This window comes from Dreissena polymorpha, chromosome 12 (assembly GCF_020536995.1).
Source record: "Dreissena polymorpha isolate Duluth1 chromosome 12, UMN_Dpol_1.0, whole genome shotgun sequence".
Taxonomy (NCBI): domain Eukaryota; kingdom Metazoa; phylum Mollusca; class Bivalvia; order Myida; family Dreissenidae; genus Dreissena; species Dreissena polymorpha.
Genome location: NC_068366.1, coordinates 40,119,766 through 40,147,573, shown reverse-complemented (window position 1 = coordinate 40,147,573; position 27,808 = coordinate 40,119,766). Strand labels below are relative to the sequence as shown.

The 27,808-nt window shown below is 35.0% G+C and overlaps 1 protein-coding gene and 1 long non-coding RNA gene across 2 annotated transcripts in view; one reads left to right on the top strand and one right to left on the bottom strand.

Annotated features, from left to right (window-relative positions):
* Window positions 1–635: 635 nt before the first annotated feature.
* The window catches only part of LOC127853051 (uncharacterized), a 47,944-nt gene continuing 20,771 nt past the window's right edge, over window positions 636–27,808 (top strand). The window contains exon 1 of the long non-coding RNA XR_008036416.1: window positions 636–752. This is a non-coding gene — a long non-coding RNA (uncharacterized LOC127853051). The remainder of the gene's footprint in view (window positions 753–27,808) is intronic.
* Window positions 1,053–26,829, bottom strand: LOC127853035 (1-acyl-sn-glycerol-3-phosphate acyltransferase gamma-like). Its single transcript, XM_052387164.1, has 9 exons — window positions 26,753–26,829; window positions 24,907–25,090; window positions 22,093–22,262; window positions 20,773–20,940; window positions 17,783–17,936; window positions 12,515–12,620; window positions 8,175–8,250; window positions 6,929–7,130; window positions 1,053–1,381 (listed from the first exon to the last, which is right to left on the bottom strand). The coding sequence occupies exons 2-9, from the start codon at window positions 25,082–25,084 to the stop codon at window positions 1,290–1,292; spliced, it is 1,146 nt and encodes a 381-aa protein (XP_052243124.1). The 5' UTR covers window positions 25,085–25,090; window positions 26,753–26,829; the 3' UTR covers window positions 1,053–1,289.

Genomic DNA, 27,808 nt, shown 5'->3' with positions numbered 1-27,808 from the left:
CAAAATGCATGCCAGAGTTATCTAACTTTGCCTGCCCAGTCCCCTCATGATAGTAAGTAAGTGTACCAAGTTTGAATGCAATAGCATTGATACTTACTGAGAAAAGTGGAACTAAACGCAAAACTTAACCAAAATTTGCAATTTTTTAAGTATAAAAAGGGCACATAATTCTGTCAAAATGCACGCCAGAGTTATCTAACTTTGCCTGCCTAGTCCCCTCATGATAGTAAGTAAGTGTACCAAGTTTGAATGCAATAGCATTGATACTTTCTGAGAAAAGTGGACCTAAACGCAAAACTTAACCGGACGCCGACGCCAACGCCAACGCCAACGCCGACGCCGACGCCAAGGTGATGACAATAGCTCATAATTTTTTTTCAAAAAATAGATGAGCTAATAAAATTAAAAATATTATTTCTATTCTTAACTATTTTAACTAAAAATTTAGTAAATTTAATGAAACTTCAAATAAAGTTTGTTGCATTAAAATGTGATCAGAAAAAAATGCATGGTAGGGGTCAGGGTGGGACCTTTATGTGAGAGAGTGCTGGGCCCTTCCATTTAGACCTAGCTGGAGCGCTGGTTGTAGATTGCAGTCATTTTCATTGCATAAAGCTCATATAAAAAAAATGCCCTAACTCTTCACTGTTATTTTCTAAATACTAACATTATAGAATCTGCCAGAACAATTTTTTTGTATAGTATAGTTATATTAATAAGATTTCCATTTCAACATTTACCTGTATAAATAGGTACATTTTTTATTTGTAGCTTGTCCATTTTATCGTTGGAATAAAATTTACAGTGGCAGCTTTAGATCAACTTTACCCAGAATTCATAATGCATTGCATTAGCATAACAGTGATTTAAAGGATTAATACACTTCGCATACTTGACATCAAACAACATACATAACATTTGCATCTTCATCTAACAACATCGTCTAATGAAATCTTTAAAGGTTCACTATTCAGGCAACACATACTGAGGAAGATGTTTGCCTTTCAAAAATCACATTTTGTATTAAAATTACACATGATCTATTCATTTTTGTATTAAATAGTTTGATTGTATTATATCCAAACAATATCAACATACAATGTACGTGATGTATGACAAAATTAAAACAAAGAAAGACAATGGCATTGTTCCCCCCTTCAGTGTCAATAATTTGTGCGCACATCCTTTGATCAAAATCATAAATTCAATGAATTCCCTGAAAAGGAAAGCGTGGTAGAAAAAAAGTTTAATATCTTAAACAAAATATCAAAAGTACAAATGCCCCTATATTATTGTGTTTTCTTTTCTTTTTTCTCCAATCCATAAGATGTTCCATGTTTCACTTCTGTGAATCGAATCATCCATTTCATCAGTAACACCACTAAAACAAATAGTAATTTGTAAGTAAATAAACTTAACTACATACAAACATGTACAACACATCTTTTAACTCTTTCAGTGCTGGAACCGAATTTTGAAGGCCTTTGCAAACAGTTTGGATCCAGATGAGACACCACAGAACTTGGCGTCTCATCAGGATCTAAACTGTTTGCTATTCTGATAGTATTCTTTGAAAAAAATCGAAGAAAATGCTGATTTTAGAAATTCAGCAGACAACATTTTAGCAGACAAAATTTCCCAGCATGCAAAGGGTTAATGACAGTTGTGTTGGTATAATATCTCTGAAAGGCACAACCATCAAAATACTATATATTACCACTGTTGTCCCCATAACCTCACATACAATCATAGCCATGAATGCATCAGACACAAATACAACAAGATGCGTTTGTGAAACACAATGTCCCCCTATATGACGTTTGACCTTGAAGGATGACCTTGACCTTGACCCTTCACCACTCAAAATGTGCAGCACCATGAGATACACATGCATTTCAAATATAAAATTGCTAGCTTCAATATTGAAGAAGTGACATTACATGAGAAATTTTGACCCATATATTTGACCTTGAAAGATGACCTTGACCTTTCACCACTCAAAATGTACAGCTCCATGAGATACACATGCTTGCCAAATATCAAGTTGCTATCTTCAATATTGCAAAAGTATTCATAAAATAAGCGATTTGGGCCACATATGTTTGACCTCTGACCTTGAAGGATGACCTTGACCTTGCCTTTTCACCACTAAAAATGTGCAGCTCCATGAGATACACATGCATGCTCAATATCAAGTTGCTATCTTCAAGATTGCAAAAGTATTCATAAAATAAGCGATTCGGGCCACATATATTTGACCTCTGACCTTGAAGGATGACCTTGACCTTTCACCACTCAAAATGTGCAGCTCCATGAGATACACATGCATGCCAAATATCAAGTTGCTATCTTCAATATTGCAAAAGTATTCATAAAATGAGCGATTTTGGCCACATATATTTGACCTCTGACCTTGAAGGATGACCTTGACCTTGACCTTTCACCACTCAAAATGTGCAGCTCCATGAGATACACATGCATGCCAAATATCAAGTTGCTATATTCAATATAGCAAAAGTTATTGCAAAATGTTAAAGTTGGCGCAAACCAACCAACCAACAGACCAACCAACATACAGGGCAAAAACAATATGTCCCCCACTACTATAGTGGGGGACATAAAAATTAAATTAAAGTGAATGAAAATTGTGTTACTGGTACAAGAAAATATCATGTATAGCTTAGTTTCAAAAAAGAAGAACAATCCTTCAAAAACTATGCATTGTTTAAAAGTTAAAACAGTAGATTGTATTAAATTGAATTGGACAGACAGGGCCCGGTTGCTAAAAAGGGCCAGTTCTGATACAGTCAGACCCACATAAATTTAATTTCAAAGGCAACGTTTTAATCAAACGTATGCAAACTTTTCGAGAAAACAAATGTGTTTCTAATTAACACATTTATTAAAATGTTCACAATTAAGTCACACAAATTGTTTTCTACAAATAAACTGTTGTAAGCTTATCAGGCAGTACAAGTTTTGAGCAACCAGGCCCAATTAACCCTATCCACCATAAGAAGCAAAGTGAAAATGGCTTTTGCAACCAGCATAAAACCAGAACAGCCTGCGAGTAACTCGCAGTCTGTTCAGGTTTTATGCTGTTTGCTGTTAGCTGCATCTAAGGGTTGGAAATGAAGCCTTCAAAACTTGAATTTAGTAATAAAGATATCTAATTACATTTAACTTTCTATGGGACTACAAATGTGTCAAAATATGTATTTAAGTGATAAAGGGTTAATCATAATATACACACCTATGGGATAAAAAACAAGAGGGCCATGGTGGCCCTGTATCGCTCCACTATTTTTTTATGCGAAAAAAACGTGCAATGCGCATGGGTTAAAATGTACTCAAGCATGTGACTTTCTCTTTCTATCCATAGTCCCACTGGGCGCTTAAAGTTGGAAGGGTGAGCATTTTTATATATGGAAAACGTTACTACGGTGTTAACTAAACAGACTAAAAGCCCAGGAATTGTCGCACAGGTCCTTTGCTTATAACGTAGGACGTCGTAGGTACACTTATCTCTCCAAAAGATATTGTCGTTCTTTCTATTTCACATATTTTAATTGCTGAAGATCAAATCTACGCATGTTCTACAAGATTAATGAAAGTTCCTTCATTCAATCATGAATCTTTTTCCAAAATTCCAAAATGTGTTTGTAGGTTTCAAAGTTTCTTTTACTTATATAGGTCATGACATATTCAAAATAACTAATGACGTAGATCACCTAAACTTTACTTCATTCTTGAGGCATTTGTGAGTGTAGCAGGATTGTTAACGTGGTGAAGAAATTGTTTATTGTACAAATAAGATATTTGCCCGAAGAGACATAAAGTTACGAGTTTTTCAGGTTCATGAGGTGCCAAAGCAGTAGGAATGATAACTTTGTAGAGGTTGTTTGATAAACAAAGTAAATGTTTATGAGACAAAAATTGAATTATAATTCATCAAGATGTTGCGATCATGGCAACACTACTTGCATATGGCTTGAGGTTTAAAGAGATATCATAACAAACAATTAGCTTGACCTAACTTTCCTTTACTTTTTCCATCTGACGTTGGTTACCTGTCATGTTTGTTTTTTAACAAGGGCTGTTTGTAAAACATGCATGCCCCCCATATTGGCTGCCTGTTTGTCTAGGCAGCCATTGTGTGAATACGATTTTTGTCACTGTTACCTTCACCTTTGACCTAGTGACCTCAAAATCAATAGGGGTCATCTGCGGGTCACGATCAATGTACCTATGAAGTCTCATGATCCTAGGCAAAAGCGTTCTTGAGTTATCATCCTAAAATCATTTTACTATTTGGGGTCACCGTGACCTTGACCTTTGACCTTGTGACCTCAAAATCAATAGGGGTAATCTGCAAGTCATGATCAATCTATCTATGAAGTTTCATGATCCTAGGCGTATGCGTTCTTGAGTTATCATCCGAAAACCATTTTACTATTTTGGGTCACTGTGACCTTGACCTTTGACCTATTGACCTCAAAATCAATAGGGGTCATCTGCGAGTCATGATCAATCTACCCATGAAGTTTCATGATCCTAGGCGTATGCGTTCTTGAGTTATCATCCGGAAACCATTTTACTATTTCGGGTCACCGTGACCTTGACCTTTGACCTAGTGACCTCAAAATCAATAGGGGTCATCTGCAAGTCATGATCAATCTACCCATGAAGTTTCATGATCCTAGGTGAATGCGTTCTTGAGTTATAGTTCAAAAACCATTTTACTATTTCTGGTCACCGTGACCTTGACCTTTGACCTAGTTACCTCAAAATCAATAGGGGTCATCTACGAGTCATGATCAATGTACCTATGAAGTTTCATGATCCTAGGCCCAAGCGTTCTTGAGTTATCATCTGACAACCACCTGGTGGACGGACCGACCGACAGACAGACCGACCGACATGAGCAATGCAATATACCCCCTCTTCTTCGAAGGGGGGCATAAAAATACTAGGATTGCCATATAATGAAATAAGGTATCTAACCTATTCTCTGATAGGTTGCTAGTAATAGACTTAGCGGCAGTCATGTAATAAACAAGGGCATTGTTCATGGCATCGGTAGAATATACTTTTCATAGATACATCTTTTTTAAGTTGGATTCTCCTTACTTTTTTGCTACTGAATATTAAAATCACTTAACTTCAATGTAACAATTTGTTGTTAAGTATATACTGAACAAATATTTTTTGCAATCTGTTTATAAATCATAAAATGTCATTCCAAAAAAAAATGAAAAATATAATAAAACAAGAATTTTGAGAGAATCTTAACATAAAAGAATAATACTAACCATTTGGTGAAAACAAACAATACATTTTTTTTTATAAAATGTTATATACAAACAAGGTTAATGGACTAAATATAAACAAACACACTTGAGTGTTCTTCTTGTGTTTATGATGTATTAAACTGAGTTAAATTAATATATTTAATTTGTTTACCTTTCAATATCTTGCATTTCACATCTTTAGTTCAATGCTATTTCAATTAATTGAACAGCTTGACAAACATAATAAAGCAGAATATGCATATGAATCTGATTATACACAGATCCACTATCATATAAATCCAATCATGTTTGTTTATTTCCATGTTCAAAAGATCCTCTTCTAAATTGTTTTACTTCGCGAGTAGACTCAACTCCAATTTGCAAACAGAAACACTGGTTTCCGTGACACAAATTCACTATGCACATTTCTAAACAAAATATGTGTTTCTTGTATCTAAAACGCAGTCTTTTTTGTTGACAAAAACATTTCATTGTTCCTATCAAACTATATGATGTCAGTCGTTAATTTGATTGATATTTGTCATTTCAATAATCTTAATTTTTCGCGTCACAATGGCGCCATTTGCATACGAAAATACCAAACACATTTTAAGAAACCGATTTTAATTGGAAGATTGGGAAAAGACAGCCAATTATATCGCTCGTTTTAAAAATGCTTAGGCAGAATCTACCAGTGTAAAATGCGGAGAGATTTTGCGGGCCGCGGATATATTAAGCATATTTTCTTTTTTGTGACCCCCGGGTCAGGGTAAAATTTTACCCCAGGGGCATAACTTGAACAAAATAAGTAGAGAACTATTAGATGTTTCTTCATACCAAATTTGATAGCCCTAGGCCCTACGGTTATGGACAAGAAGATTTTTAAAGTTTGCAAAAAATAGGCTTTATATAAGCATATGTTCAATTTTGTGACCCCCAGGGCAGGGTCAAATTTGACCCCAAGGGCATAATTTGAAGAAATTTGGTAGAGGACTATTAGATGTTCCACATACCACATTTGATAGCCCTAAGCCCCAATGGTTATGGACGAGAAGATTTTGAAAGTTTTCACAAAATAGGCCTTATATAAGCAAATTTTCAATTTTGTGACCCCCGGGGCGGGGTCAAACTTGACCCCAAGGGCATAAGTTGAAGAAATTTGAAAGAGGTTCACCCCAGGAACATTTGTGAGAAGTTTTATCAGAATTGGACTTGTAGTTTAGGAGAAGATGTTTAAAGAAAAAGTTAACGCACGCATGGACGCACACACAACGGACACAGGACCATGACATTAGCCCCGCTGGCCTCTGGCCAGTGGAGCTAATAAAAACTAGAAATGGCGCGGCAGAGGCCTACCTGTATCCCCATGTGTATGTTTGTTAGTAAAATGAGTGAAAATCTCTGACATGGCCCCACCCCAACAACTTTTGACCCAGGGGTCAGATCAAAATTCCAAGTAGTGCACCGTCGCACATATGCTCATAGCTACTATGTGTGTAAGTTTCAAGGTTCTAGTGCTAATAGTGAAGAAGGAGATAGTGGCCAGTACGGACTAACAGATGGCGGAGATAACCACATAATCCCCACAATTTTCGAAAAGCGTGGGGATAAAAAACTTAGTTGTCACCATCACTTACTTGCCACTATCACAGCCATGACTATAAGTTTGTGCATCACAGATCCGGACAGGACGACAAAGGCCAGGTACTGGAACAGTGGCACACACGTTAATAGAGTCCAGAAGATGTACCAGCATATATCGTAGTACCGCCTGGGCACCTCTATCACTGGGCGACCTTGAAATTTACCAGTCTGCTTGTAGTGTATCAATTCGTTGTCCTGAAATGAAAATCAAATGCAATGCTAATTTTCACTTGACAATCTCAGTATGAATTTATTAAGTTATTTAGCTCAAATAATCAAACTTTGTCTGGGTTTCAAGAACAGTTTTATAAATAAGCAAAATCATTTTCTCTTTTTTAATTACATACATGTATGTGCATATTGTAATGTAACCATTTGTTCTTGTTGTTAGTTTCCTAAGGTTCATTTTTCTATGTTGAAAATATTATGTACTCGAAGCAGAGGTTTTTCCCGCATTTAGAAAAATATAGTCTTAACCCTTATCCCCCTAACGGTGTAAGTAATAAAACATTTGTTTTGTTGAAATATGATCTCGTTATGACTTTGTTAGTATAAAAATTTCTAAGTAAACTGTATAAGTAAGTGTTTTAGCCAACAATGTTTCGTACCCTGATTTCTTACTCATCATCTCGCTCCTTTATTTTCATTATATGATGCATTACTTGACTATCATTTAGAATTTAGAATTAATAATAAAGTTTTAATGTATTTTTGTTCTCTTTGTATATTTTCAGCTTTTTACCATACGATATACAATGAAGGGTTAACTAAACTGCAATCGTTTTTCGTCTTGGCAGTGACATACATTACTCAAATCAATGCCACAAAACATTTTTCTACAACATAAAAGATTTAATCCAGTAATTGAAAATGTGTTGATTAATTTATTGTTTAACCAAATGCAGTTTAATTCATACTGCAAATGTGTGTTTCTATATTCCAGATAACAAATTAATTATTCATAATTCTTTTAAGCACACAACTATTTTCTTTCATAATCAGGAAATGCATTTATGCAAGGCTTTTGCTGCCAATCATTATCATCGCCAAATGCAACACATTTTTAAAGCTGGTGACAAAATTTCAAAAGTGGTGATTTAAAAAGAAGACATTTATGTAATTAGTTTTATTAATTGATTGCCATTAATAATAAGATCAGATTAACCAATGATTTTGATGTTATGAAAAAGTGGTGGCGACACCTTTTTATGGACCAGTGAAACCCCTGTTAAGTGATACCTTATTTTTGTATATGTCCCGAAGCCACTTGCCAGCCTCCTCCTCTGTGGACGGGATGTCTTTAATTGCATAGCGCCTGAAACAATATTGCTTTGCTCTGGAAAAACTGGGTTTATTGCATGTGCGTGAAGTGTTGTCACAGATGAACTTATGCAGTCTGCGCAGTCTCATCAGGGACAACAATTTCTTCCTTAAATGGGATTTTGCTAAGAAGCGACTAAACACTATTTTTAGGCGGAAAGTGTTCTCCCCACTTAGACTGTGCCAACTGCACAGGCTATTCTGGGACGATACTTGACACACATGCGTTTAGCCCTGTTTTCAAGAGAACAGCTCATACCACAGTTACTACCAGGTATATATAATCTTCCAATTGTTTGTGTTATTTGGTATACATTTTTTAAAATCCAAACAGCTTTTGTATATTGAGTTTCTGACAGACAGAAAAATTTAATGGTAAATCTGTTCATTAAATCCTTATGTTGACTTAGCTTCCAAACCAGCACTTAAAATGCTAAAAAAAAATAAGTTGATGCACATGTAAACAAACATGTAAACAAAGTTATATGATATGTAATCATCAAATAATAAATCAAGCATGTCAATTCAGAAACTAATGCAAGTATGAAAACTGCATTCAGCTTTGTTCAGAGACAAAACCACAATGCATATCACACAACAAAACACATTAATTGAAAGCCAATGTTGGGTACCCTATGAAACCTTCGGACTATGCTCCAGACCGAAGACAACTACAGTACCAGGAGGATGTGGAAAATGTTTACAAAATCTCCAAAATTAATCTGATATAAATCCCCCCTGTAAGCATAATACAAAAGCTTTCTTGCTAAAACTTTGTTGATTTATTCCTTTACCTAATGTATACCTTAGACACTTATCATTTTGTTTTTATTGCGGCATTATTTAAAATTAAACACAAATTAATCGGGACTGCTGATTATCCGAAACTGGTTGACAAACTGTATATGGTGAATTCAACCTATTCATTGTTGATGGGGCTATAATTATTTCAACAAAGTTTGCTGGATAATATGAGCTGCCTCTTGGGAAAAGGGGTCTTATGTGGCCAGTCTGGTCAGGGGCAACCCAATCCCCTATTAACCCTTTACCACTAAGATAGGTATTTTGACACATTATTAGTCCCATAGAAAGTAAATTCTAATTGAAGACCTTAATTACTAAATTCAAGCTTTAAAGGCTTCATTTCCAACTCTTAGATACTGATGAGCAGCAAACAGCATAAAACCTGAACAGACTGCGAGTTACTCGCAGGCTGTTCTGGTTTGATGCTGTTTGCACATAGCCAATTTGACTTTGCTTCTATGTGGGAAAGGGTTAAGTAATTCAAGGTTTCGTGGTCTCTTTAGTAGACAGGGTAGCTCCAAACCAGAATGCACACAGCATGTTATGTAATCATCCAATAATGAATCACGCACATCAGTTTAGAAACTAATCCAATTATAAATATTCATTTAGCTTTGTTCAGAGATAAAACCATGCAAACCGGCATGCATATCACAAAGAAAAACACAAAAGCCAATGTTGGGATGAATCGCACAGACATCAGTGTCTCTCATACTGACTGTCAGCAACAACCCAGTTAATATATGGTACCCTATGAAACCCTCAGACTTTGCTCGAGTCCAAAGGCAACTACAGTACCAAGAGGATGAGGAATAAATATACACAATTGTACCATATGATAGCTCTCCGCCTTAATCTGACATTGATCTTTACGGATGAATATACATGTATTTGGATGAATATATTAAAATACCCTTTCTTTCAATATTTTTGATTCCATACTTGAATGAAAGTAAACTGATAAAAGCATAATAAATGTACTGATATGGCATCTTGTAAAACCTGTGCACAAACAAACCCAAATACCACCACTAGAAATAGGTCACAGACATTGATGTCCCCCAACATGGACAAAAAGACGAAAGGTCATACCGATAGTTTTGCATAAGTGATCGAAGCCTTAACTCCAACCTTTTAATGACTACACATTTAGGTAATTCAGCTGTAACAGTTTGAATGAAATCTGCAACCAATCATTTTAAGAGTAGTTCAGTAAACAACATTTTGGGAACTATGTACCTATATATTCTATAGTGGAAACATGGCAGTTTGTACCTAAGCTGTCTCAAGAAATATTAGATGTAAACATTTTATGTATGCGTCTACGTTAATGCAAATAACTTGTTTAGTTCTTGTCGCCCAATTTTTGCCTTTATTGTGGCATATTTATTGCAATTATATCAATAAACAAGATATGATTTTGTCAGAAACACTATGTCTCCTTTTGCGCCGCTTTGAAGCTATATATTTGACCTTTGACCTTGAAGGATGACCTTGACCTTTCACCACTCAAAATGTGCAGCTCCATGAGTACACATGCATGCCAAATATGAAGTTGCTATCTTCATTATTGCAAAAGTTATGGCAAAATGTTAAAGTTGGAGAAAACAAACAAACAAACAAACAAACAAACAGACAGGGCAAAAACAATATGTCCCCCACTATAGTGGTGGGGGACATAAAAAAGTATGAAATAAACAGCTACATACATGTATCATTTCATAAGTTGGGTAATGGGGCTGCAGACCCCCAAAATAAGTCATTCCACTTAGTTAAAGGGAGTGTCAACCACGTTTGACGGAAAAATAAAAGTGTTAAAAAACCTTATTTTTTACAATTATTAGTTTATATTGATTAAAATATCATGACTGGTATATGACATTACTTGAACAAAGTTCATATTTTTAGTATATTCGGTAATAAAATTTTGCGATGTGAAATCGAAAATACATCACGAAAATAGGTGACATGACGATATACACACTATAAATAACGCAAGGAGATTGATAATTTTATATTTAAAATATATACAATTCACAACGCATGCACAATTTGCAATCCTGGGTTAACCACGTGACGATGATGATCAATCTACTTGCCTTATTTATAGTTAACTGGTAGTTACCTGGTTGACATACCCAGTAAAATTGATTACTGAATATACTGAAAATATGAAAACTTTTTTCAAGTAATGTAATATACCAGTCGTGATATTTTAATCAATATAAAATAATAATTAAAAAAACACACAGTATTACACACAGTATTTTAGAACTTATCTTTTTTCGTCAATCGCGGTTGACAGTCCCTTTACATTTGCTTCGTGGTTTACACAATTTCAGTGCAATATCTCCATTCATGAGCAGAAACTCTTTTTCTATTTTAGTAATAGTAATTTGACCCAACACACCCTAAAATACAACCCCAAGCTACGGTTCCATACATGTTTGCTCTCATGTTACACGTTGTATAATCATCAAACAATAAATCAAGCATGTAACTTAAAATCTCATCCAAGTGTGACATATTCATTCAGCTTTGTTCAGAGACAAAACCACCTTGCATGTCACAACAAATAGCACATGAAAGCCAATGTTGGAATGTTTGGTTCAGACATCAGTGTCTCCCAGACTGCCTGTCGGCAACAACCCAGTTACTATATGGTACCCTATGAAACCCTCAGACTTTGCTCCAGACCGATGGCAACTTCAGTACCAAGAGGATGTGGAAAAAAAACATACCAAATTTAGCAATAGCTCTCAAACATTGTCCAGACCTTTATCTTTATGCATGAATATATTTACATACCATTACTTTCAATATTTGTGTTTCCATACTAGAATAACAGGCAGCTTACCCCAGGGGTTCCAGATTGTTAAATGTACATGTACACCTATTGTGTATGGTTTGACTTTTCAACAACGAATATTAACAAAAATAGGGGAGGGGCCGTGGGGGGGGGGGGGGGGGGCAAATTTATGATACTGCTGCCTGTGACTAGAATCAAGGTAAATTGATCAATGCATAATAAACATACTGTAGTGGCAGCATCTCGTGAGCACTATCAAAACCGAACACCACTACAAATGTGTCAAAAACACTGATGTCAGCTCAACACATGCTTGGACACAGAACAATCCATTATATATCTACAGTGGACAAAATAACAAAGCTGCATAGTTTTGCCAAAGCGTTCACAATCTAAATTCCTTCCTTTCTTATTAATTATAAAATAAGGTATTTCAGCTGTATCGGTTAGAACGAAATCAGCCACTATAAAATTACACAATTTTATTTGGTCTTATAAGCAGACAGGGATGCTCCAGACTTGACTGTGCTGATGCGCAGGCTTGTGAGGAGCAACGCTTGCCTCATTAAATATATGACCCATATGATGCGGCTCTAATGAGTAGCATCTCAGATAGTATCTATTTTCCGGCAGGTGACAGTGATACCTGACAATCATTGCACAAGTGACTTTTTTTCCAGCAATGGCGTCCATCAGGCTTGGCTCTGGTCTGTCAGTGGGGAAACCCACCGTAACATCTAGCACTGTTGGAACTGAAATACCAGTTGCTAAGTAAACCCACAGTCATATCGCACACAATAGGAAGTGAAATACCGAATTTAACCCTTTCCCTCTCAGAAACAAAGTGAAAATAGCTATGTGCAAACAGCATAAAACCAGAACAGCCTGCGAGTAAGTTGCCGTCTGCTCAGGTTTTATCCTGTTTGCTGCTCATCAGTATCTAAGGGTTGGAATTGAAGCCTTAAAACTTGAATCTAATAAGAAAGGTCTTTCATTAAATTTAACTTTCTAAGGTGTACTAAAAATGTGTAAAAAAAGTATCAAAGTGGTAAAGGGTTCAATAAACATGACTATTAAACATATAGCAATTTTTTACACAGTGAGAATTGTTATATTAGGTTTTTAATTTAGGCCATTCTATATATCTACCAAAATAGAAATTTGAAACAAGAGGGCCTGAAAGGCCCAAAGTTGCTCACCTGAGATAAATAGAAATGACCTGTTCTTTGCAGCCCAAGATATCAATGGAACAAATGTTCTAACCAAGTTTCATGAAAAATGAACAACAAATGGTGCCCTGGCAGACATGTTTTTTAACAGACCTGAACAATTTTTGAAATCTTCTAAGATATGTCCAAATTTCATGAAGATTGGGCAAAAAATGTGTCTCCTAGACTGTTCACATGTTTTCACTATATACACATAAAGAAAACTGTCCCACCCCCTGGCGACCATGTTTTTCACTGATCACGACCATTTTCAAACTCGTCTGAGACATCCACATACCTAATGTTTTGACATAATTTCATGATGATGAGGCAAAAAATGTGACTTCTAGAGTGTTCACAAGCTTTTTTACTATATAAATATAAGGAAAAAGACCCCCCCATGGCGGCCATGTTTTTTACCGATCCAAACCATTTTCGAACTCAACTGTCGTATCCAGGTGTCGTAGTGCGGTCTCGTTCGCTTACGCAAGTGAACCGGTCACAGATGGTTACGAGTTATTTAACTTTGTTAGCACTTATGAAATGCGGAAATATTTATTCGACGCTTATTTCCAGTCAGGATGACACCACTGACTGGTTGTAATTCAATTAACTAAAGGCGTCCAGTCAGATACGCCTGAATACACTCAAAGAATTAATCTATAAGTGAAAACCAAAGCAGCTTTAAGGAAAACAACTAATGTTTATACCAAGAACACGGAAAATGAAGAACAATGACAGACAATTAAGAACAGGTACAAGCCAAGTCTAAAGAATCTAAGTATCGTCACAAAAATGAACAAAATACAGCAATTACCTTAATGAATGTAAAAAGAATTTCACAATCTGTCAAAAAAAAACTGACATAAATATTAGTTACTGTAAGTCTAGAAGTTGCTTCAAAAGTCTAGTTTAGAAAATAGGTCTAAGTTAATCTTAAGAACACAATTTTTGGAGAAGAGGAAACTTCAGTGAATCAAATGTAAAAATAAGAAGAATTTACTAAAGTTATTGAAATAAAATAGTCTTTCTATTTCAGAAAATACCAAATAAAAATAATCTAAATAATAATAATAATTAAAAAAATAATGCCGAAATGTCTTGATGCTGGTGTTACAATAATTTAGAGTTTAATTATTTCAAAATTCCAACCTTTTTCAAGAGCTGTTACCCTTTCAAGAAAGCGTAAAGAGGTGATTAAATCAGCCAAAACAGCTTATTTTATACAGTTCTGAGAGCACTGGCAGAAGAGTCTATTTTCCCTCAGTCCATTTATCAATGATCAATATCTTCCCAAATTCCAGAGCAGAACTAACAAGACTATTGCCGAGCAATATAGTCCCCTACCGGCTCCACCATTGTCAGAAATTCCACCATTGTCAGATTTTTTGTTGTTGCCATAGCAACCAGAATTTTTGACATAGGAACATAATGAAATGACGTGCATAATGTCCATATTGCCATCTATCCATGTTTCAAGTTTCATGAAAAAAAAAAGAACTTTTAAAGTTATCGCAGGATCCAGAAAACCACCATTTTCAGCAGTAATTCTAGTCTATTTGTTGCCATAGCAACCAGAATTTTTGACGTAGGAACAAAATGAAATGAAATGCATAATGTCCATATTGCCATCTATCCATGTTTCAAGTTTCATGAAAAAATATTAAGAACTTTTAAAGTTATCACAGGATCCAGAAAAGTGTGACTGACTGACTGACAGACAGAGCGCAAACCATAAGTCCCCTCCGGTGAAACCGATAGGGGACAAAAATAGATTACTGAACCAGGTTAAACAAGGGAGATAAATACTGCAAAATTATGTAGATGTTGTCTTTCATTCAGCTTTCTCTTAGTTGATAGGCCTATCATAAGTGCTATTGGCTAAAACAGTTATGTTAATAATGAACATTCTGTGTTATGAAAAACAAGACTATTGCCAAGCAATATAGTCCCCTACCGGCTCCACCATTGTAAGAAATTCCACAGTTGTAAGAATTGTTGTTGTTGCCATAGGTACCAGAATTTTTGACGTAGAAACAAAATGAAATGACGTGCATAATGTCCAAACTGCCATCTATCCATGTTTTAAGTTTCAGGAAAAAATATTAAAAATTTTAAAAGTTATCGCAGGATCAGAAAACCACCATTTTCAGCAGTGTTTCTAGTCTATTTGTTGCCATAGCAACCAGAATTTTTGAAGTAGGAACAAAATGAAATGACGTGCATAATGTCCATATTGCCATCTATCCATGTTTCAAGTTTGAAAAAATATTAAAAACTTTTAAAGTTATCGCAGGATCCAGAAAAGTGTGACTGACTAACAGACTCACTGACAGACTGGCAGACGGAGCGCAAACCATAAGTCCCCTCCTGTGAAACCGGTAGGGGACAATTATATAATACAGTTAATGTTACATAATAATGACATAATAAAACCAAACTTTACTACACAGGAAACAAATGTTCTGACCAAATTTCATTAAGATTGGGCAAAAAATGTGTCTTATAGACTGTTCACATGTTTTCACTATATACATATAGAGAAAACTGCCCCACACCCTGGCAGCCATGTTTTTCCACCCATCATGACCATTTTCGAACTTGTCCGAGATATCTATATATAAAATCAATGTTTAGAAAAAAATATATGATGATTTGGCAAATAACGTGACTTCTAGAGTGTTCACAAGCTTTTTTTTCTACTTAAATATAAGGAAAATGACCCCCCCTTTTGGCGGCCATGTTTTTTACCGATCCAAACCATTTTCAAACTTAACCGTCATATCCAAAAAACACATGTTCTGACCAAATTTCATGAAGATTGGACCAAAAATGTGACTTCTAGAGTGTTCACATGTTTTCACTATATATATAGAGAAAACTGCCCCGCCCCCTGGTGGCCATGTTTTTCAATGGACCGGAACTATTTTTTAACTCAACCAACATATCGACTATTTTCGAACTTGTCTGAGATATCAATGAAACCAATGTCAAGTTTCATGATGATTGGGCAATTATTGTGACTTCTAGAGTGTTCACAAGGTTTCTCTATAGCCATATAAGGAATACTGCCCCGCCCCCTGGCGGCCATGTTTTTCAATGGACCGGAACTATTTTTTAACTCAACCAACATATCATTAAGACAAACATTTTGACAAAAATACATGAAGATTGGGCATCAAATGTGACTTCTACAGTGTTCACAAGGTTTTTCTTTTTTTTGACCTAGTGACCTATTCATTGACCCAGCATGACCCAGTTTTGAACTCAGTCGAGGCATCAATAGGGCTAATGTTCTGACCAAGTTTCATGAATATCACACAATAAATATGTGGCCTCTGGAGTGTTCACAAGGTAAAATGTTGACGACGGACGACGGACAAAAGGCGATCACAAAAGCTCACCATGAGCACAAAGAGCTAAAAAGCACAAACTTCAATTTTTCCTCAAAATCTTTTCAGTGTGAAACAGAAAAGCCAGAAAGTAAGGTATACTGTTAAATAGTTATTATATGATTTGCATTCATTTTTTTGATTTTATGGTTTGATAATCAATGATTTTAACCCAAACCACCAATGCAAATTCTTAATTTTTATTTCCAAAATCAGACATACACCAATTTACTTGTCCACACAAAAGTACTATTTTTTAAACCATTTAATTTTACTCTGACAAACATGTATAATATAAAATAAATACTTATGCTACTATATATAGTAACAAAATTTACTCGAATGCATGTGATTATCGGTCAGAGCAAGGTGATTATCACGTTTGGCCCTGCAGGGCCAAATGTTGATAATCGATAATTGGCCCCTGAGCTTAAGCACGTGACATTACGGCCAACGCGTTATGTAATAACAAAATGGCGTCCACATTCAGTCTCAGCCAACGCTGATCAATACATTTAACCACAACTCAACGCAAGAATCAAACATAATGTTAACGCCACATAGCACACAGTTTGGATAATACAAATATCGATTGAAACTGAAACTTTTCTGTACATTAGATATATGCCTCTATTTGAGCTTTAACAGGAATCATCGAACAGCAAAATTTATAGTTAAATAAACATGTACCTCGACAACTTAAATCCGATCTTTATAATAATAAAATAACAACGATGTGCTATTCCGTCCTTTTTTGTTATTTCATCCGTTATTTTATATTGATTTTAAATCACACTTTTTTTTGATGACTGTATGGAATGCTAACCACTTTCACCAAAAACAGGATTTACGGAATCGAATGACTTGTCAGAGCGTTTACACAAAATTGATTGCTAATAATGCATGTCAAACACACAATCTGAAATAAGTTTTGGATTCGTTTGATGCTGTAAAATATTTAACTGTTAAATATAAATCCTCCACGACAGAATTGCTGTCCCTAAAAATCCAGAGAGTCTAGCTATAACTGTGTTTCGTCACAGAAATTATGTCACATGAGACACGTCATAAATTGCGTGATAAATTGAATGAAAATTAAAGTATGGAAAGCTGGTTCTGTAATAAATAGTACAGTTAATGGGGATTTAGTATTAAAGACGTTAATACCATAGTTGCTTGAGGGCCAGAAGTGATAAGCGGCCTTGGAGTGAATATTCACTCTGCGGGCAGATTATCACTTCTGGCCCTCAAGCAACGAGGTATTAACCTCTAAGTAATTACAACCGTTTACAACAATAACAAGTGTTATCTTACTTTTTCCCTGCATCAGTTCCATGGAGAGGGCAAAGCCCTTGGTTCGAGGCAGCAGCATGTGCTTGTACTCAGGGTAGCCTTTCTCCTTGGCAATCTTCTGGCATATAGCATGCTTCTCAGGTGTCCATCGTGTGCCCTCGGGAAATAACAGAAGCTGTAATACGGAATGAAAGTGGAATATGGGAATCTTAAATAATCTCCTCGGTGATTTTTAAGTTATGAGAAAAGTGTTGTCATGCACATGGATGTGATTATTAAGATGATAATAAAAAGAATGTGTTACCAAGTAACTAAAATAAAGTAAATGACAAAAATGCACTAATAAAATATATACATATGAACTATAAAACATGCATATTGATAAGATACTTATAATTATTAATTTTCTGTAAAATATATATGTATCATGATTTGTTATTTCATTTTATTTTATTTCTACTTTAAAACAAGAAGTTATGAGCTTTATTTATACATTATATACCTTAGTGATAAACAATTCATTACAGCACAACTCTCTGAAAGAAAATTTCTGTATACCATAACTCTGTGTTCTTTTACCATAAACGAGCCCAAGGCCTAAATGTAAAAGCCAGACCACCATTAATTTTCTGTATACCGAATAAGTAATTTGGGAAATACATGTATCAATAAGAGCATTGATGGCGTCTTTGTTAAAACATACCAGACTACTAGCAATTTGTTTGTAAAAGCAAAATACAAGCAATAACTGTGCTCATGACTATAATGGAATGTTTCAATAGTCAATTTAACTTGTTTGACACTGCATGGGTATTTATAGAATATGAGTTTCATAAAAATTGTAAAAATTGAATTTAAGAAACATAAGACAGTATTTACAAGTTTATAGCACACTGCAAATATCTGAAATATAACTTTAACTAAAATAAACATTAAACAGAAGAATAAATTCACATTTAACTGATAAGTACAGCAGACAAAGAATAATTATACATTTAAATGAGAAGTACCGGTACAGCACATATGAATGGCAACTAGGGGCCTCATATGAATCAACTTGGTAAAGGACCACTTTAAGATGTTACATGCAAAATCCCAAACTTCTTTTCCATGTGATTTAAGATTTTGATGTCTCCACACCATACATATCAGGGAAACAAGGATCCCTCAGGGCAGGATGAACTTGACCTCAGGCGCATGATTTGAACAGGACAACCATCACACCATGTTACATGCCAAATAAGACACCTCTGTGCCAAGCAGTTTCACAGAAGAATATTTAATACGATTCAAGTGCTTATCCTTATTTGTGAAGTTTTCATTGTTTAATCATTTTATAATTTCAGCAAACTACCAATGACCGGAATGATTTTAACAACAATAAAAGATGGTAATTCAAGAATGATTCCTAAGAAATCTCATTTAGATCTGCCAAACTGTTCAAGAGGAGAAGTAGAAAAAATTAATGGACACACAGACTAAGTAAACACCTATGTGAACAGCTGAGCTCAAATCTTAAGCAAGACACCCAATTTTGAAGTTACTTCCTGATTAATTGGGTGAACAGAAAAATTGATTCTACACATATTTATATTGAGTACTGAATGGTTTTTAAAACCTTGGAGGAACTAAAAAAGGGGGAAGGGGGAGATTAAAATGTTTGTAAGAAAATGTATTTGGACCGATTCTATGAACATATGAAGAAAACAAACAACTTGATTGAATGTGATTTTGTTTTTTGGAAATCCCTATATAAATGGAGATATCCGTCTTCTTTATGAATGTGTTTCTGAACACAAATATCTGGAACTACTTGGTATTGCAGGCTACACAGGCGAAACAGGGCAGCTAAGAGAACAAACAAGGTTATGGCAGTGCAATTTATATTACCCTGCATCGTTAAGTATCTTAATACATGTGGATATAATAAGGTGATTGAATAAACAGAAAAACATGCACTGGTACAAATGAGCAAGGTTCTTGGAAAACTGGGCTTAAGGATGTGTGTAGTGTTTTTCCAGATTAGCCTGTGAAGTTTGCACAGGCTACTCAGGGATACAAGTTTTGCATGTATGGTATTTTTCCTTCACAGACTGTCTCTTCTTAGCAAAAATCAAGTTTAGGCGAAAAGTATGGTCCCAGATTAGTCTGTGTGGACTGCAGAGGCTAATCTGGGACGATACTACACCCACGTGCATTAAGCCCAATTTTCTCAGAACAACGCTCAAATAAAAGTATATGGGGCCTTGCTATTGATAATGGTTTTGATTTTAATTCTTCTACTCCTTTTTGATTGTTGTACGTTCAAATATGTATGTAGCATGTAATGAAGCTTTTGGCTTTTGATAAATGTGATAGCAACACTTCATTTCAATAATAATATTTCCCAATCTATCTGAACAGTGATTTTAAATTTGTTGCAATAAATTAAAGTTATAAATATTATGTATGTTGTTTTAAATTGCAAGATTATAATGCTGAAATACATTGTAACAGCAAGACCCCTGTGTTATACGAACTAAGACTTGCAAACTTGATCTGAAATCAACAGAAAACAGTTCTGAAGCAGTGAATTCTCCTAAAATGACATGCATGGAGTAAACTTATATGCAACTCATAATAATTAAATACAGTAAACATATGAGATTTTAATTGTGCTTTTAACCAAAAAATGAAAAGTAAAGAAATCATTAAGCACAAATGCATATGTTGAATTCATATCAATGTTAATGAAATTTATTCATTTCAAAGCATTTTGGAAAACAGCCAATCATTTACATTCATGAAGCAAGGTAAAGGAGTAGCACACATATTTATATAAGTCTTCATTTAAATATAATGAGATATTAAATTTTAGTTTTAAAACCAGGTGTCAAGATATGCCTATAAAAATACAAATGTAGCAGTGCAACTTGGCCAGTCCTATTTAATAATGTAAGGCATAATTTATTTCATTATACTATACAACACATCATGTCTGATATATAAATCCCTGAATCAGCCATACTTACAGTTACCCAGAATGGATCTGGGTAGGTGACGAGTTCAGATATGGATTTCTCCAAGATTTTCTTGTCTTCATCCCAATTTCTCTGGAGGAAAATGCTTTCCGTGAAGTACCAGGTCCATCCAATAATGGGGACATAACGCAGTATGTGTTTGCCATATATTTTTGTATTCTGAAAAAACACACACAATATTTTGTGACTTTAAATAATAATTTACTTGAGAGGAGGTATAATAACAATTCTGCAGGATAAATGTGTTCTATAAACTACCAGACAGGTAGCTATGGCAAAACAATACCTAAAATGTTTTATGGAGAATAACATGCATCTCTGTACATTGCAGGCCAATGAAATATAAAGATATTATATACCAGAGCAGGATTCTTAGCAATTCTTAAAGATTCTATTTACTTGCTTATATTTAGGTAAAATGCACACATGTTAAGAACTGGAGTTATTGAAATAGCTCATCCTTGATTGTAGGAAAAGGAAAAAGAATGGCAAATTTTAGGGAGAAGTGTGAACCAAATATCAACATTTTTTTCTTAATATTCATATTGTGCAAAAAATTATCTCAGTGTTCAAATAAAGAAGACGTTCTGAAATTTAATAAGAATATTTCTCCTGAAACTGCCCTCTAGGATGAGCTCTGGGTCAAATACCTGCCATGTACTGACGCGCAATCGGTCGTTGTCGACTCAGGTACTACTTAAAAAAAACTGCGTACTCTGAAGCTTCAATGCAACCGGTCATACTACAGGGTAGTTTATTTTCTGAGACCCTGGTACTTTGTAATATACCAATTAACTCTTTTCCCCTGGCCCATTATAAGCAAAGTAAAACAAGAGCACTGCATAGTGGGTGCAGATTTGAATAAATGAAAGCTTGTCAGAAGTGACCTTGACCTTTGATCTAGTGACCCAAAAATGGGTGTGGCGTGTAAAACTAATCAAGGTGCATCTACCTATGAAATTTTTAAATTGTATGTGGAAGAACTTTGATTTTAAAGTCTATGTTAAGGTTTTAGCAAGACGCAGACGGCGGACGACGAGGTGGCTATGACAAAACCTCGGGTTTTCTCCGAAAACAGCCGAGCTAAAAACCAGCATAAAACCAGAATGGCATGCAAGTAACTCGCAGTCTGTTCAGGTTTTATGCTGTTTGCTGCTCATCAGTATCTAAGGGTTGGAACTGAAACCTTTAAAACTTGGATCTAGTAAGAAAGGCCTTTAATAAAATTTAACTATCTACGGGACTACTATAAATGCGTTGTAATACGTATCTAAGAGGTAAAGGGTTAAGCTGTACTTAGTAACTACTTACCCCCAGCATTCCGTGCCTCTCTGCCATCATCCAGGCCATGAGCCAGTCTATCTCGTATGTATGGTTCACCATGCACACACAGTGCTCCTTGCCCAACATCTGCTGGTCTTCAGGAGATATATACAGGTCACAATGCGCGCCTGACCACCAGTGCGCAAGGAACGAGAACTCTGTAGGATAACATAAAGAATGTACAAATAAGCCTTTTTTGAAGTTTTAATAGGGTAAATATTTGATTAGGTTCCATTCTTAATAAAAAAAATATTCAAAAACACAATTAGTGAAGCAGTGTCGACAGACCTTTTATGAGTTAAGTACATGTCAGACGGACGTTAACCTAAGCTGGGCACGACCTTATGTGACCCAGATGGCGATTATGAAGGTTTTTTTGACGCACGTCAAAAGCTGTGAAGAGAACACTGTTACGGACATTAATACTTGTTTGATAATGTTTTCATATTTAAACTTGATTTAAATGAATTTTTTTGCGTTGTTTCATTGTATAAAGTGATCATGAGTGGCTATTACATCAATTCCAAATTGTAAGTGACTTTATCAGAACCGTAAGTGCGTAACGGTGTAAATGCACATTTTAATGACGTTTTACAACTTTTAGAATTTATTTTAAATGTTTGGGTACATGTTTATATACTAAATTCTTCTTTCATCGAACACCGTTTTGAAGACTTTATGATGTTAAAACACGGTTGCAGTGTTTGTTGAATCTTAATGTATATAAAAGTCTTCTTTTTTTGCGGCGTAACGATGTTGTCACAATTGTAACGGTGTGGACAGATTATCTTATGCTTTCATATTCTTGTTAATTCGCATCGTGTTTTTTACAAGACATGTATGTCAGATAAGTTCCATGTAAAATTTGCGATGTTGTTTGAAAGACAATCGGCGATATGAATACGAACTTTATTCACATCATATTGTGTGTATAAATTTGTCCACACTGTTACGATGTTGTCAACACCGTTACTCATTCAGCGTAACGGTGTGGAACGTAACGGTGATGACATTCAGGAATTCTGACAGAACTGGTTCCAATTGTATTCATTTTCCATTTTTGTCTGATAAATTCCATGTAAAATTTGCAATGTTGTTTGAAAGACAATCGGCGATATGAATACGAAGTCTATTAACACCATAATGCGTGTATATATTTGTGCACACCGTTGCGATGTTGGCAACACCGTTACTCATTCAGCGTAACGGTGTGGATCGTAGCAGTGATGACATTCAGGCATTTGATCATCCACAAACAGCATGCTACTTGTCTCAAAAGCACATGACGCACACATTATTTTGTGGCATCTTTGAATAATACATACTATTTTTAAAATCATAAGAGAACAGAAAGTGGAAATAGCAAAGAAAATGGACGAACGGTGTTGACACACGTTCAATATTTTACTTACTTACTTTACTTACTTTTTGATGATTTTCACATTTTTCACGCTCTGTTCATGGTTTCATTATGACGTGAAAGGTTGAAAGAATGTTTACTTTTCGGAAAAAGTTCTATCCCCGTATCATTCCTGTGCGGTAGATGAAATTTTCTTCGTAACAGTGTCGACTTGAAAAATTACGGACAGAGCCATAACTGACCATTAAAAATTATTCTGCATATAAAGCTACTAAATGTAACAGTTATTAAGTTAAGTTTAAATATATTTAGCTCCATATGGTTGGTTTATTTTATTTTCGTTCTGAGCTTTATTTATACATTATATACCTTAGTGATAAACAATTCATTACAGCACAACTCTCTGAAAGAAAATTTCTGTATAACATAACGCATGAGCTGTGTTCTTTTACCATAAACGAGCCCAAGGCCTAAATGTAAAAGCCAGACCACCATTAATTTTCTGTATACCGAATAAGTAATTTGGGAAATACATGTATCAATAAGAGCATTGATGGCGTCTTTTTTAAAACATACCAGACTACTAGCAATTTGTTTGTAAAAGCAAAATACAAGTTCTATCCCCGTATCATTCCTGTGCGGTAGATGAAATTTTCTTCGTAACAGTGTCGACTTGAAAAATTACGGACAGAGCCATAACTGACCATTAAAAATTATTCTGCATATAAAGCTACTAAATGTAACAGTTATTAAGTTAAGTTTAAATATATTTAGCTCCATATGGTTGGTTTATTTTATTTTCGTTTGACATTTTTTTTTTATTTATAAAACAATCAAGAAAATTACCTTTTAAGAATTCGGACAACACGCTGTTACTAAAATACATGGGGGTTAGTTGCTTTGACAAAGCATAAAACTGCTTTGAGCGTGTGATCTGTTAAGAACTCTTATCTAATATTGTTTACATATTATTTAACATTGTAATTAGGAAACTAATCTCCGTTAATGTCAACCGTTTAGATAATTGTTGAATATGGACAGTAAATGGAACCTAATCAAATATTCACCCAATACCTTTTTAACCTCAATTTCATTCAGAAATGTATTTTTCATTGTATAACATTCAGGTCTTATTTTAGTGACAGAAACTAGTATTCTGGCATGTCAAATACTAAAACATTAATGCTCATTTAAATGAAGGGCATTACTTAAACACTGTTTACTGGTTTACTGCAGGTCAAATATGAAATCTCTTCTAAGTGAAAATCAAGTGCAGGTGGAAAGTGTTGTCCCTGATTGGCCTGTGCGGATTGCACAGGTTAATCTAGGACACTTTGTAACGCACATGCATTAAGCCCCACTTTAACAGAGAACGGCTCAGATTTATTTTCTCTTAAAGAAACTTGTAAGTTATATAAAGAACTTAGAAGCCAAATACTCACGACTCCACAATGCATAGGACAGGAAGTTTGTGTATTTTCTGTAGAGCGTCTTGCTAAATGGCCAAATGACCATTCCAACAAGCATGAGAAAGCTGACCAGAAAGCCACTGGCCAGGAAAATGTATCCCAGCAGAAGCTGCACTACAATAAGACCCTTGAACCATGACCAGGCCCCCATGACAGTCTGCAAAATAAAAGCACTTTTTACTATGAAAATGCTGGGTTTGAAATTAGTAATAGCTATTTATTATCATAGTATAATTAGTGTATGGATTATTTGAGTATAATAACTGTCTTAACAATTTGTCACTTGACTAAGTTGTAATTCAATTGTTCTTTTAGTTCTGGTGGACAATGATATATGAATTGCTGACTCTGATACTCTTTCCTGATCGCGAATTATTTTACTAGCAAGTTCTTGACATAGTCCACCAGGGCTCGAAATTAACACTCGCAAATGCGAGTAAAAAATACCGATTGCGAGTTAAGTTTTAAGCCACTAGTATTTTTTTGCGAGTAAATAAATAGTGAAAAGAAATGAGTAGGTATAATGCTGCTCGACATCATGATGGCTAAATCTTAGGTCAATTTATAGAACGGCTGAACGCCCAAGTACCCTTATGCGTAAGCGCGCACCTTGTATGTAGACTGGTATATACAAATACGCGGATGGTATTGGTACAAAGGAAGTGAAACAGTCGACTATTCACACATGTTCATTGAAGCGAAAAAATAACTTGTCACTTTATTCCCACAGACGGAAATAACACAAAATAAACATATTACAAAAGATAAAGCAAAGTTAACCGTTTAGTTAGAAAAAACGGATTTTAAATCCTCCTACGAAAACAGTGAATTAGTGGTAAAAATAACTTAAAACCTGATGTGGGCCGTTATGGTCCAAGGAACATATATCTTTGTATGGTTGCAGAAATAAAATGTGTATACATGTTAAGTACTTTTATTTTGTTTAAATAGTACTAAACTTATGTCCAAGGTTTTTTATGTTTCCATCAAAATTTGTGAGAATGTTTTTGATTTGGCGAGTTGGTATTAAAGCTGCTCTCAATTTTTTGCAAGTAGAAAAATTTTTTAAATGCGAGCCCTGTCCACATAAACGTACTCCCAGAGCCTTTGATAATTTTTGCAATGGCGGCTCTCAGCAACCCTTTGGGTTAGAAAGCTGAGAGTTGAACTGTTGTTTTTTTCGTTCAAATTTGGGTCTGGTAAGGGGACCCATTCCCAATGAAAACAAGTAAATATTTACCCCAAATGGGGCCTATAAATTCCCAATTGAAGCTTTCCAAAAAAAAAGTCTTAACATGTCAATTTATCTCCAAATCTAGCTCAAGAAGTTGAACCTTAGAAAATATAATATTGAAATCAAATTTATTATCAATTTAGGCAAAAGTACGCGTTGTTTCCCAATCCAAAGGGATCCCGCCCCATTCCCAAAATTGTAAGAAAATACACTGGTTGAATTATGATATTGCCATTAGTTCTTGACATAATTTTTTTGACAATTTGGCACCATACAAATGATTCGAACCGTTCGATTATTTTCAAAAAATAAGTTAGATATAATAATTAATTGAATTATACGCTGAATATGCAAATACCGATTATAGAAATATTTCAAATGTCAAATCTTTTTGATGCACTCTGGACTCTGGAACTGGAACGAAATTGCGTGGTTACGGAATGCAACTATTGATAATGGTATGCATAATGCACAATAACTCCCACGTAAATACATATTAAAAAAACAATTAACGGTGTTTTCAAAAAGTAACACATCATTATAGAAGCCAGCCATGTGTTATTGTCTAAATAACTTGGGACTTACAAGTTAATTATCGGTGTTATAGATATCTTGACATCAGGTCAAGTCAAGACGGTCATAATCAAGACGACAAGATTAGCTGGTTCCCAATCTGTCATAGTACATGGTATCAGGGATGTATAATAATAATAATCCATTATACATCCCTGAGTGGAAGGACTTGTTGATGCCATCTGGTTCAATCAGGGGCAGGTAAGTGTTGTATGAAAAAGTTTTTTGCTGTATTTATTTGTTTTAAATTCAAAATGTGACATTAGTTTAAGCTAAAAGGTTAAATACACTTATTGTCCCCTACAGGTGAAACCGGAGGGGACTTATGAATTGCGCTCCTTCTGTCAGTCTGTCTGTCTGTCCGTCACACTTTTGTGGATCCTGCGATAACTTTAAAAGTTCTTCATATTTTTTCATGAAACTTGAAACATGGATAGATGGCAATATGGAGATAATGCACGTCATTTCATTTTGTTCCTACGTCAAAATTTCTGGTTGCTATGGCAACAAATAGACTAAAAATACTGCTAAAAATGGTGGTTTTCTGGATCCTGTGATAACTTAAAAAGTTCTTCATATTTTTTCATGAAACTTGAAACATGGATAGATGTCAATATGGAGATAATGCACGTCATTTCATTTTGTTCCTACGTCAAGAATTCTGGTTGCTATGGAAACAAATATATATTTAAAAAATATCCTTTTTTTACTGACAATGGTGGAGTTTCACTGGTAGGGGACAATATCGCTTGGCAATCTCTTGTTCTGTTAATATACTTGTTTAAAAAGCCTATAATATTTTAAATGCCCTCTTGGACACCCAAATGTTATGTAATTGGTGCCTTTCCGAATCCAAAACACATTAATAACAAGCTCTATAGCTCATGACACACATATAAGTACGCTATAAATATAAGGCTTGATAAAAGCATATCCTTTATGTAAACATCATTTAATTAATGTCCATTTTTTAACCTAACAGTTTAGACCCACTTATAATAATTCCCTCACTTCCCTAGGTCTGCTCAGCTGCATCCCGCCTGCTGGTACACGAGTCTGTCTATGGCC

Coding starts and splice junctions, on each gene's coding strand:
- LOC127853035 (XM_052387164.1), bottom strand. CDS start 25,084: ATGGGGGCCTGGTCATGGTTCAAGGGTCTTATTGTAGTGCAGCTTCTG. Junction 12,621..17,782: donor GGAACTGATGCAGGGAAAAA/GTAAGATAACAC, acceptor CTGGTATTTCAG/TTCCAACAGTGCTAGATGTT. Junction 1,382..6,928: donor CATGGCTGTGATAGTGGCAA/GTAAGTGATGGT, acceptor TATTTGTTTTAG/TGGTGTTACTGATGAAATGG.